The 13644-nt window shown below is 37.3% G+C and overlaps 1 protein-coding gene across 1 annotated transcript; it reads left to right on the top strand.

The window, feature by feature from the left end:
- Window positions 1-59: 59 nt before the first annotated feature.
- On the top strand, window positions 60-3093 carry LOC114304807 (PLAT domain-containing protein 3). The gene is made up of 2 exons (XM_028249957.2): window positions 60-1507; window positions 2396-3093. Exons 1-2 carry the CDS (start codon window positions 1418-1420, stop codon window positions 2891-2893), a joined length of 588 nt encoding a protein of 195 aa, XP_028105758.2. The 5' UTR covers window positions 60-1417; the 3' UTR covers window positions 2894-3093.
- The last annotated feature ends 10551 nt before the right edge of the window (window positions 3094-13644 follow it).

Raw genomic sequence — 13644 nt, 5'->3', positions numbered from 1 at the left:
GCATTGAATTGTGTGTGCGCGCATGAGTGGACAGCATGATCACACACAGCTGGCTTTAAATTTTCATTATTTACTGAAATTGATTCCGAAATTTTAAAAAGAAATTGAATATTTTATTTAAGTTTTAACTAAATAAAAGAAAGAAAAAGTGAACGTGGCCACCGTTTAATCTTGGGAGAATTACATGGAGGTGAGGGAAGGGGGAAAAAATTACACATGAAGGGTGCAAGTGATATTTATACTTTTATAGTCTTTCATTTGCATCTCATTATCGATACACTAGTAATTTTATGTGTTCGTAATTTTTTTTCCTTTCTTCTGCCTGCCTGTATGTAATTTCCCTTTTTATCTTTTACATGACTTTTTTATTTTACTTTTTTTAAATTTAAAAAAAAAAAGGGACTTGTGAGGAATTTTTTGGTGAAATGACAAAAATGCCTTTGTTTGCTCTCACTAGGTGAATAATCAAAAGACATTTTTGTCAATTCACATAAAGTTTGAGTGACAATAGGGCACTCAAAAAAGTACTATGCTTTTTATCTGGATGGTCTTATTTTGCAAAATGGATAATAGACCAAAGTATTTAAAAATAAATAATAAAAAAATAAAACTTTGAAAAGTAACAGGAATGTGAAGAAAAATGTGAATTTCTTTGCAGCAAAAAATCTGATTTAAAATTTAAAAAATGCCTATCTATGTGATTTAAGAGTAATTGTCAAGAATGCTTTTGGTGCTATTAAGCTTTCCAAAAATATGGTTGTACCATTTTAAATTAGAAAATCAGATATTTTTCACAGCCTACTGTTAGAATTTACAAATTAATATCATTCCTTCTACAATCTAAAGGCCTATAATATAATAAGAACTAGAGTGAATATGAGATAAATAGAAACAAATAAAATAATTATAAATCAATAAAGTATAGCAGGATATAATTTTGAGAACTTTAGTTGTTATTTTTGCATCCTTGTCAGTTGTGTTGAAGGTATGTCTACGGATTAAATTATTCGAATTAAATTTGTGTTTGATTTGTTACAAATTTATTCAAGATTGATTCATTATATAAAGGAGTCAAATTTAAACACATTTTGAAACTCATCAAGTTCATGTTCGCTATGTAAATAAGAAAGTTTTCAAGTTAAACAACTTAATACTTGGCTTAACTTTAATTTGTTTATAGCCGTATTCCCAGTCACACTTTATTAATTTATAATTATTTTCTGGTTTCTTATTTATTATTTGACATATTCTAATTAAATAAAAATTAAAAAAAAATGGGAGAGGGGGTACATATGTCCTTTTGAAGAAGTTTGCTCCCACTGCATGTATAAATGACATCCTACACTGCACCTCCTCCTCTATCCCATAACCTCCATCACATTATACATTCACACACACACACACAGAAAAACAGATCATGCAGATGACGGTGATGATGAGCTGCCGCTTCTTTGCCGTGATTTCAATCGCCGTCTTCCTCTCTGTAGCTGCTGCGGGAGACTCTTCTGTAAGTACCCCATTAATTATTCACCATTTCTTTCTTTGGATCTCAATTTTTTTCTCCAAAAAAAAAAAAAAAAAAAAATCAATATCCAATGATCAGATCTAATAAGGATGTTGTTGATGATGATCAATGGTGAACAATCAACATCATTATCAGATCCCTATCATACATTTTATCATCCTCAACTATGCAGATCAGACTGGGATGCTCTCTCATTCATGTTGTTGCATTGCATCCCATAATTGTATATACACACGTGCAAATATAAGATGACTGTTATATGCCATTTTTTTAATAGTTTGTATTATTATCATATTATGTAATAAGATATTGTTTGATTTTATTAAGTCCTGAATAATTATCACCAAGAGAATCAAACATCAATATCCGCGTAGATGAAGGTGATAAAAAATAATGACAAAAAAAATCAATGATATATAACTATTCTCAATATTGGTTCATGGATTGTTGGGGAGAGTTTAGACTAATTTTCCCCTCCCATTAAATAGTAAGATCTATATAATATTTTTTGTATGGAGTAATATTATATAAATAGAAAAATTATATAAAATTATGTGACAAGTGTTGATTTATCATTTTTAAAGCAAAAGATCGATTATGATGATTTATATTTTTTGAAAATTTCAATGTCACATCATGCTTCTTTCTCAATAATTATGTATAAAATTTTGGAAATATATATCATTTTTATTTTAGATGTATGCCAAAAAAAAAATATTATGTTGAACTTTTAATCTCATTTTACATAGGGAGAATTGCAAAAAAATTGGTAACAAGTAAAAAAGAATCGCCAAATAGATGAGAATCTATAATATTTGCAATTGACATGGTAAAAAATTTTTTTGATGAAACCTTTGTGATTTCATACAGAATGATATACCAAATGAGTGTGTATACACACTTTATGTACAAACAGGCTCGGGCATCAAATCAGGAACAGACTCGGCGATTAGCGTGACTTTAGGTGACTCAAGTGGCCGATCAGTGTGGATCCCAAATTTGGAATTGTGGGGCTTAATGGGCCGCAACCATGACTACTTTGAGATGGGTAACCTCGACATCTTCAGTGGGCGAGGCCCATGCATCGGTGGCCCATTATGCCACCTCAACCTCACCTCCGATGGGTCAGGGGCCCATCACGGCTGGTTTTGCGAGTACATTGAGGTCACTTCTACTGGGCCTCACAAGGAGTGTAGCCAAACCATCTTCTACGTTGATCGGTGGCTCGCCACCGATGCTCCGCCCTTTGATTTGACGGTTGTGCTGGATGGGTGTTTGAAGGATGATGGTCCGCGGAAGCATGGGGAAACTGGGGCTTTTGTTGTTGGTAAGCAGCAGCAGCAGCCCATTGGGTCTGCTTCAGAGTGATGTGGGCTTTATAGGAATGCAAACTTTGGGAGCATTTTTTTGTTTTTTTGTTGGGTTTTGTTTATGAGCTGTGCTAAGATCATCAAATGAATCGTGAAAGAGTTCACAAAAAATGCAATAGATGCATGGGATTAAACTCAGTTATGGTGGTTCTACATTCAAAATAAATTTAAGTCTATCAATAGATTTTTTGTGATTCATTCTATATTTCTATAATCTGTTCTTAGCACTATTATTTGGTTTTGAGTTTTACAAATAGTTTTGTAATTTTTTTAATGTTTTCTAAATATTTTAATATTTTAAGTGATTTTTTTTTTTTTATAAATATACTTAATCTAGATACATTTAAACAGTAAAATATTTGTGAAAAAAATTATTTAAAAAAATCACTAAATACAAAAATTTACAAAAAAATTTATTACATATTTTTATTTATTGATTTTTTAAAAATTGGACATTGGACCAAACCCCAATGTTTGATATTTGTGTTCATTATGAGTTCGTTTAGCATGTCCGTTTGGGCTAATTTAGTCATATAAGATAAAATTGATTATTTTAGCCAAATAGGTTAAAATATTATATCTAAATCATAATCATTTCATTTTTTTTCTCATAAAAATAAAAAAAACTAAAAAATCAATTTCAAACGAGACTTTTTAACCCCATATTAAAATAGTCAAAAAGCTAAAAAACTTAGAGTATGTTTGGTTTGCATTTGGGAGATGAGTTTTAGAAAAAAAAAATTTAAAAAATTGTTTGGTTTGAGTTTTTCTCAAAAAATTTTCAAAATCACTTTCTCTCTCTCCTTTCTCCTTTCTCCTTTCTCCTTCTTAATCACTTTTTCTCTCACACACATCCACTCAAATTCTCTCAAAATATCAAATCATCCCAAACTCCTAAAAAAATAACTCTCCCAAAATATACAACCAAACAAACCAAAAAAATTTCTAAACTCTCTCTCCAATTTTTTTCCAAAAACAACTCTCCCAAAAACAAACCAAACAAACCCTTAAAAGTTAACTCACATTCCAAACGGAAGTTATAATTAGTTTCTCTACATTACTTGAAACTATTCTTACTCACGCATCTTCAACCCATCTTTTACTTTGTACAAGGCTTCATTTTTTTGGCGAAAATTATTTTTATTTTATAGTTTTAAATATTTTGTACAACAAAAAATAAAAATTGAAAAATATGTTTTTTTGTTTGTTTGTTTGTTTGTTGTTGTTGTTAATTGAAAATAAACTTATTTTGGCAAAAGGGGTTAATCACACCAAGACCTCTTCAGCTATTAACAAATGGGTGATGATTGAGACCCCCTCCCATTACCACCCCCCACACACACGTGGCGGGTGGTGATTAGAGGAGAAGGGAAAAAAAAAAAGTGACCAATTATGGAAAGAAGGGGTCAAGGGGGTGAGAAAAAAAGGGGGTCCAAGTCATTATTGTTAACGAATATCCACTTATTCCTTCATTTATTTTTTAGCTTTTATGATTAGTACGAAAAGATATACAAAAAAGTAGATAATGTGACCTAAATAAGCCAATAAGCTGCTCATTTCTTATGTACCTAAAACAAGTCATATTTTACTCCTTAAACTATAAAAAAAATATCATCTTTACTTCCTGTAGACAACTTTCAAAAGGGGAGTATTTGCATAATTTTATACTTGAGTTGAGAGAGTCAACATGTACGATTTCATATACAAAAATACTAGAGATTCTAAAAGTTTTATCAAAATTTCTACCAAATGTCTCATATGTATGGAAGATCCATGGGTGTAGGATCCACATCATGTGAGTCCCACACTCATATGCAACATTTACTAAAAATTTTGGTAAAACTTTTAGAGTCTCTAATTACTCTTTCATATACGAGGGATAAAGTGACAATCACTAATAATTAAGAATGTCTTGATGTAATTAACCCAAAATATACTTTTCACTTTCAAAAGGCAAAATACATTTTTAGGCTAGAGGCTCATGAATATTGCCACTCCATCACCACTGCCATTACCTCTATTATCCCACCACAACTACCATGATTTTTGATATATTGTCATCGCTACCACTACCACAACTCACGCAACACTACAAGAATTTTCACTTTTGGCGACTAAATTTTTAGTTGCCAAAAGTCAATTTTTAGTCGCCGAAGGGCTTTAGCGGCTAAATTTTTTGGTCGCAAAATTAGTAGCCGAAGAGTAGTCGGGAAAGCTAATTGGCGACTAAAATTATTTTAATCGCCAAATGTATTCATTTGCCGACTAAATATTTAGTCGCCAAAAGGTTGGGCATTACATTAAATTGGACCCTTTTCGGCGACCAAATTTTTAGTTGCTTAAAGTCCCACCTTTTTAGCTATTAAAATTTTAGTCGGCAAAGAGTTCCTCTTTTGACTACTAAATATTTGGTAGCCTAAAGTTTTACATTTTTGGCTACTAAAATTTTAGTCAGTAAAAGTGTGTTTATAATTTAGTTTTTTGTTTTTAGCTACGAAATATTTTAGTTGCCAAATGTTTAATTTTCTTTTGGCTACTAAAGTTTTAGTCGCCAAATGTCTTTTTTTTTTTGGCTACTAAACTTTTAGTCGCTAAATGTCTTTTTTTAAAATAAATTATACTCAACAAAGTGATGTAGCATGGCCTCTCATGAGACTTCCAACAAACAGATGTTGAGCAAAAAATCTTACTGATAGTAAGATTTATTCTTGTTACAAATTGATGAAAAGATCTTTACACCTTTCAAGGATTCAGGGATTGAACCTTTCATGAAACTAGAATACAAGTTTATGAATCTCAAATTCAACAAATTCCCAAAGCTCTCTGGTATATCACCAGTGAAGCTGTTTTGGAAGAGTTCCAAGTATTTAATGAGACTACAATTACCTAATTCAGAAGGGATTGAGCCTGTGAAACCATTGTTGTTGAAATCAATGGACTTCAATTGGGTCAATTTAGCTATCTCAGGTCCTAATCAACCCAATATTTGAAAACCAGTGAGGTTTAAAGAAACTACAAAGTGGTTGTGGTGATGATTGGGGTCATATTCGACTCCAACCCATGAACAAGGAGTGGAATCACATTTGACTTCAATTGAATAATTTTGTAGCCCCAAATTCAATTAGTCGTATGATAATCAATCGCAAAAATACACAAACAAACTCAGAAAAAAAAAGAAAGAAAAAATTAAAAATTATGATGAGAAATAATCAATCTCGTACCTATAGATACAATGCTATACAACAAAGAGCAAGCACGAATCTCTGTACGCCATTCCCAGCCGCTTCGTATCGGATTTCTTGACCCAGCGGCCATAACAAATGACTCGGCGACACATACAATTCCGGCGAATTCTTCGGCGATAATGAAACATCCGGTGACTGAGCACCACCATCAGCGATATCAACGATTGGGTTCTTCCCAAATATCTCTCTCAGCAACAAAACTCTCGAAACCCCAAAAATCGCAACTGGGTTTTGATCAAGCACAATCTGTGTCACCGAAGCCTGAATGATTCTTGTATCGATCGCCACCGACCCATTAACCGTAGAAATGTTCAGTGTGAAGCGTCCGGCTCCCATGTCCTCCGTGGCCAAGGTGGCCTCAATCGGGTTCACAATCGATTCGAGGGAGCCGAGAGGGTAGTACGAGTAATTGATTCTGTGTGAGAGAGAGAGACAGAGGGAGAGCAAGAGAGATAAAGAACCGTGTGAAGGAGTAATATATTTGGGCAAAAATTTAGGCGCCAATATGAAATTTTTCCCAGTAAAATTTTGAACAGATCTGGCGACTAAATTTTAGTCGCTGAAGATAGGTTACCAAATATTAAAAAAAAAAAAAAACTTTTTGTCAGCTAAAGGCGACTAAAATAATTTTTTGTCGCTGAAAGTAAGTTTTTGTCGACTAAAACTTTAGTCGCCAAAGAGAAAAAATAATTTTTTAATTTTTCACTCGGCGACTAAAATATTTTAGTAGCCAAAAGTCAATATACAGCGACTACTTTTTTTTTTTGTCGCCGAAAGTAAACTTTTGGTGACTAAAACTTTAGTCGCCAAAGAGAAAAAAATAATTTTTTTATTTCTCATTCGGCGACTAAATATTTTAATAGCCAAAAGTCAATATATAGCGACTAAGTTTTTTTTTTGGTCGCCAATTCTGGCATTTTTAGCGACTAAAATTTTTTTTAGTCGCCAATAATGAATATACCCCGACTAAAAAAAATTAGTACTGAAATATTTTACTTTTGCTGACTAAAAAAAATGTTGGTCGCCAATTTCATAACTTTTAGCGACTAAATTTTTTTTAGTCGCCAATATTGGTCGCCAAAGGTGCATTTTGTTGTAGTGCAAACCCACCACCATTGCCATAACTACAATCATTACTAAGTCTGCGCAAAACACTATCCAATTCGTTAAAATCGCAACGATTTACATCGTTCTATCTACTAATCGCAGATTAAACTTTAAAATTTATAACCCGTCTTTGAAATTGCTCCACTATAGTTAATATATATATATATATATATTTTTAACCTCTAATGAAATATTAAAGTAAAAATGAGTGTGTGAGAGATTTAAAATGTGATAAGTTAGTAGTTATATATATAAAAAGAATTATGTAAAATTAATTTGTGTTATATATATGAAAAATATTATGTAAATTAATGTTATATATTATGCGAATACTTGATAATTGATTAAAAATATTATTGAATCTACCCATCCGCTCCAAACTATTAAAATCGCGATTAGTTATTTGTCAATTCTTCAATCCGCCATTTAATTTATAATTTTACTATTAAACCACCTGAACTGTACTGCACAGACCCCTAATCACTATCAAAAAAAAATTATCCAACATGGTCAATCATTAATCATAGCCTAGATTTTTCTTTTTGTTTATTTATTTTGCTTTTTCTATAATCAATAATAGTAATAAAATGATAAGGCAAAAATTATTATAAAAAAAAAATTGAAAAATTTGCCCATAAATCTCATATGGGAGAATGTTGATTTATTTAATATTAAGAGTTTTCTTATGAACTAATTAATTCTTTTTATTTTGGAAAGTTGTATTTATTTATTTATTTATTTATTAGATAGTCAAAAGTATAAAGGAACAAGAATAAAAGACTCAACAAGACGCCTCCCTCCTAACGAGAGAGCGTAACGACAACGGAACCTCCTCCAACCATATTGAGAAGCCATCTATAGCAGTCGTCATTCGAGCTAGACAATGGGCTACTGAGTTCCCTTGCCACTTCACATGCTTAACTTCCTAGGATTGGAATTTGGCCAACAGAGACTTGGCTTGCTCCACAAAGTGCCCAAAAGATGCCAATGACTCCGAGGAGGATTGAAGGGCTTGAATGATCAATATCGAATCACCTTCAAGAATTATGTGGTATAATCTCAGATCCAACGCAAACTGAATAGCTGCAAGTGCTGCAAAGGCCTTAATACATTCCACATCCATAACTGGTTTTCTGTTCGCCTACATGGCAACAATCACTTCACCCTTGTGGTCCTGAACAACAATCCCAACACCAATCAGTCCTTCTTCTGCAAAGCAAGCCCCATCAAAATTAATCTTAATTAGCCCTTCCTCAGGAGGTATCCATCGAGATTACATTGGAACATTCTGTGGCACCTGAACACAACACTAGACTACACAAACTGCTTGGTAATACCCATATGCATAATGAGCTAGCTCCATCTCAGATTGGAGCTTGTTATTGAACACCACCTGGTTATAGTGTGTCCAAATGCACCAACAAGTCACCAAAAAAAGCTCCCCATTCATAGAATCAAGATACCAAATAAGCTTAATAATCCAGTCGAACAATGCCCCACCCTGTTGTCGATGAGCAACCAAAGCAAGGCTACTGAATTCCTACACCTTTCTGGCAAAAGGGCAATAAAAAAGATAGTGATGAATTGTTTCAGAATCCTTATGACATAGACCACAATCATCGTTGGATAACACCTTTCGGGCCCGCAATTTAGATCGCATCGGTAAAATTTCCAAACACATTTTCCAGCCAAAAAATTTAATCTTACCAGGAAGCCTCATATTCCATAAGTTCTTTCAAAAACTAGCCCTATCCCCACCACCATCCGACGAGGAGGCTTGCTGATACCTACTAGGAATATCCATTTCAAGATAATAAGTCGATTTAACAGAAAATAACCTTTGTTTTGTGTAATGCCACACTAATGTGTCCTCCAACATATATGGGCAAACACGTATAGATTTAATTACCTTAATTTAATAGGGTGGGAAACAAGCACCAAGAATTTCAACATTCCAATTCCCCAGATCATGATCAATCAGTGCACTCACCATATCATTTACACCTAGGTAAGTAGGAGGGGAACATATTTTGAATGAATGCGGCCGCGGTACCCATTTTTCATTCCATATTCAGATTTGAGCCCTATTTCCAACTCTCCACCTTAATCCTTCTAACAGAACAGATCGCGCATTCCAAATGCTCTTCCACGAGACATTCCATATTCGGATTTGAGCCCCATTTCTAACTCTTCATCTTAATCCTTCTAACAGAACAGATCGCGTATTCCAAATGCTCCTCTACGAAAATAATGGACTCGTCCCTAATGATGCTTCAAGAATCTAGCAATTAGGATAATATTTAGCTTTCAAAACTTGAGCCACCAAGCTGTGGGGACATAATTTTTGAATGGAAACACGTGGCCGAAGTGGCACCGAAGTGTCAGCCGAAGTGCCATGTGTCCTGATCATGACGCCGAGATGATCTCGGATAGGTCGAGGTTATCTCCGAAGATACCGGAGTCCGGGATAAGTAGATAAGGGACAAGAGTCCTAGAACGAGAGAAGGCTTCAGTTTGGATAAAGATAAAACTCTCAGAGAGTTTATTCCAATCCTACTAGGAGTCCAAGATTAGCAGTAATCCAGAATCTATTGGAGCTAGGCTTCTAATAGGATTAGGTTTGTGTTGGTTATAAAAGAGAGGCACTCCCATGGGTCTAAAGTACGCATTTTATATGCTGAATAGTGAATTAAGTACTTTTACTATCTTTGAGAGATAACTGACTTGATCGTCGGAGTGTCCCCGGGTGGACGAACCACCGTCGGAATCTCATCTTTCTATTACTGGTCATTCAGGCGTAATCTCATTTTTCCAGTGCTTCCAGTTGAATACTAATTTGGCAGTGTGGTCAGAAATCTACTCACACAATTTGGCGTCGTCTGTGGGAAAGAAAGGAGAATAGATGGCCAGTAACGGACAGAAAGAGAAGGTTGGGAACGACACTCCTATTGGCGTGGGAAACCTATTGACCTTGACGTTGAAGAAGGCAACGGCAACGACGAGACTCGTGATAAGAATCACAGAGAGAAGGACGTCGGCCAGGAGGGTGACGTACCAAAAAAATTAGACCGAGGCGGGTATTATAACGAAGACGACCTCCAGGTATGGAAAGATATATGCCTGCGGAGGGACGATGAGATGAAGGAACTGGCAAACAAATTGGCAGACCTACAATCGGTCGTCAATTTCATGATATAAAAGAACGTTATGCAACCACTGTTTCCGTTACAAGATACGCCGATTCCAACGACCAAAAAAGATGCCCAGCCAGGGGGACAAAGGACAATTCATACGGCTCCTCAGTACGATAGAACCGAGAAACATTCTCACCGGCCTTCAAGGGAGGTCGAGCGAGGAGAATCAAGAAGGGGAGATTCACAGAGGATGTATCGCACCAAGGAAGTTGACCCCAAAGTACATCGGCATGATCCGGGGAAGGAGCTGTGTTTTGACGCAACCAACGGAGAAAGGTCCAAAAGGACTCACAATGATACTGGAAGCAGCACACCAAAAAGGCTGAAATCCGTTGATAGCCGAGCTCCTGGAAGGACCAAGGAGGATCTGAGGGGTTACTTTCAGAGGAAGCAACAAGATGCCGAGATAACCTCTCCGGTCAAGCCGAGAACACCATTCTCGGTGGAGTTGGAGAAATTTGAAGCCCCGAAAAGGTTCAGTATGCCGAGATTACAGATATACGATGGTAAGTCAGACCCCAACTTTCACATCGGCTTGTACTTGAACTCAATGGCATTGTACACTAGGAACGAGCCGTTGCTCTGCAAGGTGTTTCCCTCTTCCTTCGGGGAAATTGCATCAGATTGGTTTCACAAGTTGACAAAAGGAACTGTGAAAACCTGGGAAGGCCTGGCCGAGATGTTTGTGGCCAAGTTCATGACAAACAAGTTACAACCATTGAGGGTGGATGCCCTGATGGCCTTGAGAATCAGTGAAGACGAAAGCCTTAGGGCCTATGCCAAAACGTATTACGAGGTATTCAACCCAATACCAGGATACAACCAAGAGGTGGCGTTTGTGTCATTTAAGAACAGATTGAAAGATGACTGCCTGCTTCGAAAATCACTGACAAAGACATTGCCGAAAAGTATGGAGGAGCTTATGGCCAAGATAGAGAAGTATGCCAGGGTCGAGGAGGACACACCGAGGACAAAGGCATCGAAACCAGAGAAGAAAAATGGCTCCCCAAAGCGAGGCCGAGGTGATAGTAGATACAACAAACCAGAGATAGGATTAAGGGCTGCACAGGAAGTCACAACCGTATTTCGAATCCCTATCTACAAACTCTTGGAGAAAATCCAAAATCAGCCCTATTACAGAGCACCAGCAAGGGTATCGGGCGAATTTATGGGAAGAAGCCTTGGCAAGCACTGTGCTTACCATAATGAGGCTGGACATCTGACTCAGGGGTGTAGAGCCTTGAAGACACATCTAGAAGACCTGGTAAGACAAGGCTATTTAAGGAACCTGGTGGACGAGGCTAGGACAAGGGAAGAACAAACAAGACTATCCCAGGCACCAACAGTACCTCCTCCACCAGCACCACAACTGCAGGCAGGCGGACCTCGAGTGATCAATGTGATTCACCCAAAGGTAAATGAGAATGAGATAAGGGGGGAAACCCAGAAAGTGAAACACCTACAACATGTGTATCAGGTCAGGAAGAAGCGACCTAGGGCAAACAAAAGCCAGGGACCAGTAGTGTCCTTTACTGAGGAAGACCTAGAGATGGTGCAACATCCACACAACGATACCTTGGTAATATCCCTCCAAATTGGAGTGCGCCAAGTGAAACGTATCCTAGTTGACCAAGGCAGCTCTTATGACATCATGCATGTCAGGTGTTACAAGGAGCTTGGCTTTCACCAAGATAACTTGGAGCAGTCCAATGGCCTAATGGTTGGGTTCAATGGAACGCCAACGTGGCTCCTGGGAGCAGCAAGTTTGGAGGTGCAGGCTGGCACCAAGAAGCTAAAAACAGAGTTCACCATAATTGACACCCCCTCCCTTTACAATGCTATCCTAGGAAGGCCATGGTTGCATGCAATGGGGGTTGTTCCCTCAACATTGCATCAGCTATTACGGTTCCCAACAGAACATGGAATAGAGGAGGTCAGAGGGGATCAGTTGCAGGCGAAGAATTGCTCCATGGCGGCGATGAAGTCTACCTGCAACATACGAGAAGCAGAAACAGCGGAGATCGAGGACAAGAATGTGGAAGTCCTAGATCACGTCGACAAAGAGCCAGCTGAGAAAAGTGAAGAAGCTCTGAAGAAAATCTTTGTCCAACAAGGGGATGAAGAACGCTTCTTCCTTCTCGGCTCGGGCTTAGCCGAGGAAGAGAAAAAAGAATTAGAGGCATTCCTGAGAGCAAACCTTGAGGTGTTTGCATGGACACCGTACGAGATGCCAGGCATTGACCCTGAGGTCACTTGCCACAGACTGAATGTAGACAGATCGGCCAAACCTGTCATCTAACGGGCAAGGAGGCCGACACTAATGCATGTTGAGGCAGTAGAAGAGGAAGTAGATAGACTTCTGAAGGCTAGAGCCATTCGAGAGGTAAATTACCCGACATGGCTATCAAACACAGTGGTTGTGAAGAAAAAGAATGGTAAGTGGAGGGTCTGCGTGGACTTCACCAGCCTGAAAAAAGCTTGTCCCAAAGACAGTTTCCCATTACCCAAGATTGACCAATTGGTGGATGCCACTTCAGGGCATGGAAGGATGAGCTTCCTGGATGCCTACAGGGGGTACCATCAGATAGCTATGTACCCCCCAGATGAGGAAAAGACTACATTCATCACCCCAAAAGGGCTATATTGCTATAGAGTAATGTCTTTCGAGTTGAAAAACGCAGGAGCAATTTACCAGAGATTGGTGACAAAGATGTTCAGACATCTAATTGGCAAAACTGTAGAGGTATACATAGATGACATGGTCGTGATGACCAAGGAACCTGAAGGTCATCTGGAAGACTTGAAGGCAGTCTTTGACATCCTTAGAACATATCGGCTCCGACTTAATGCATCGAAGTGTGCATTTGGAGTAGGGTCTAGTAAGTTCTTAGGATATTTGGTTACCAGAATGGGGCATTGAGGCTAGCCCAGATCAGATTAAAGCCATCTTAGAATTGAAGAGCCCAACATCGGCAAAACAAGTGCAGATGTTGACTGGAAGGGCTGTAGCCCTCAACAGATTTATAAGTAGAAGCTCTGACAAGTGTAAACCCTTCTTCAACTTAGTAAAGAAAGCCGCAAACTTCCTATGGACAGAATAGTGTGAAGACGCCTTGGCCGACTTGAAGAAGTATTTGACCATAACTCCAGTCCTCTCAAATCCAGTACCTGGAGAGGAGCTGTTCTTATACTTGGCAGTTTCA

The sequence above is a fragment of the Camellia sinensis genome, chromosome 8 (assembly GCF_055761805.1).
Source record: "Camellia sinensis isolate YWXY chromosome 8, ASM5576180v1, whole genome shotgun sequence".
Lineage (NCBI taxonomy): Eukaryota > Viridiplantae > Streptophyta > Magnoliopsida > Ericales > Theaceae > Camellia > Camellia sinensis.
Note: the sequence above shows the minus strand (reverse complement) of the source record. Positions and strands in the feature narration are given on the sequence as shown.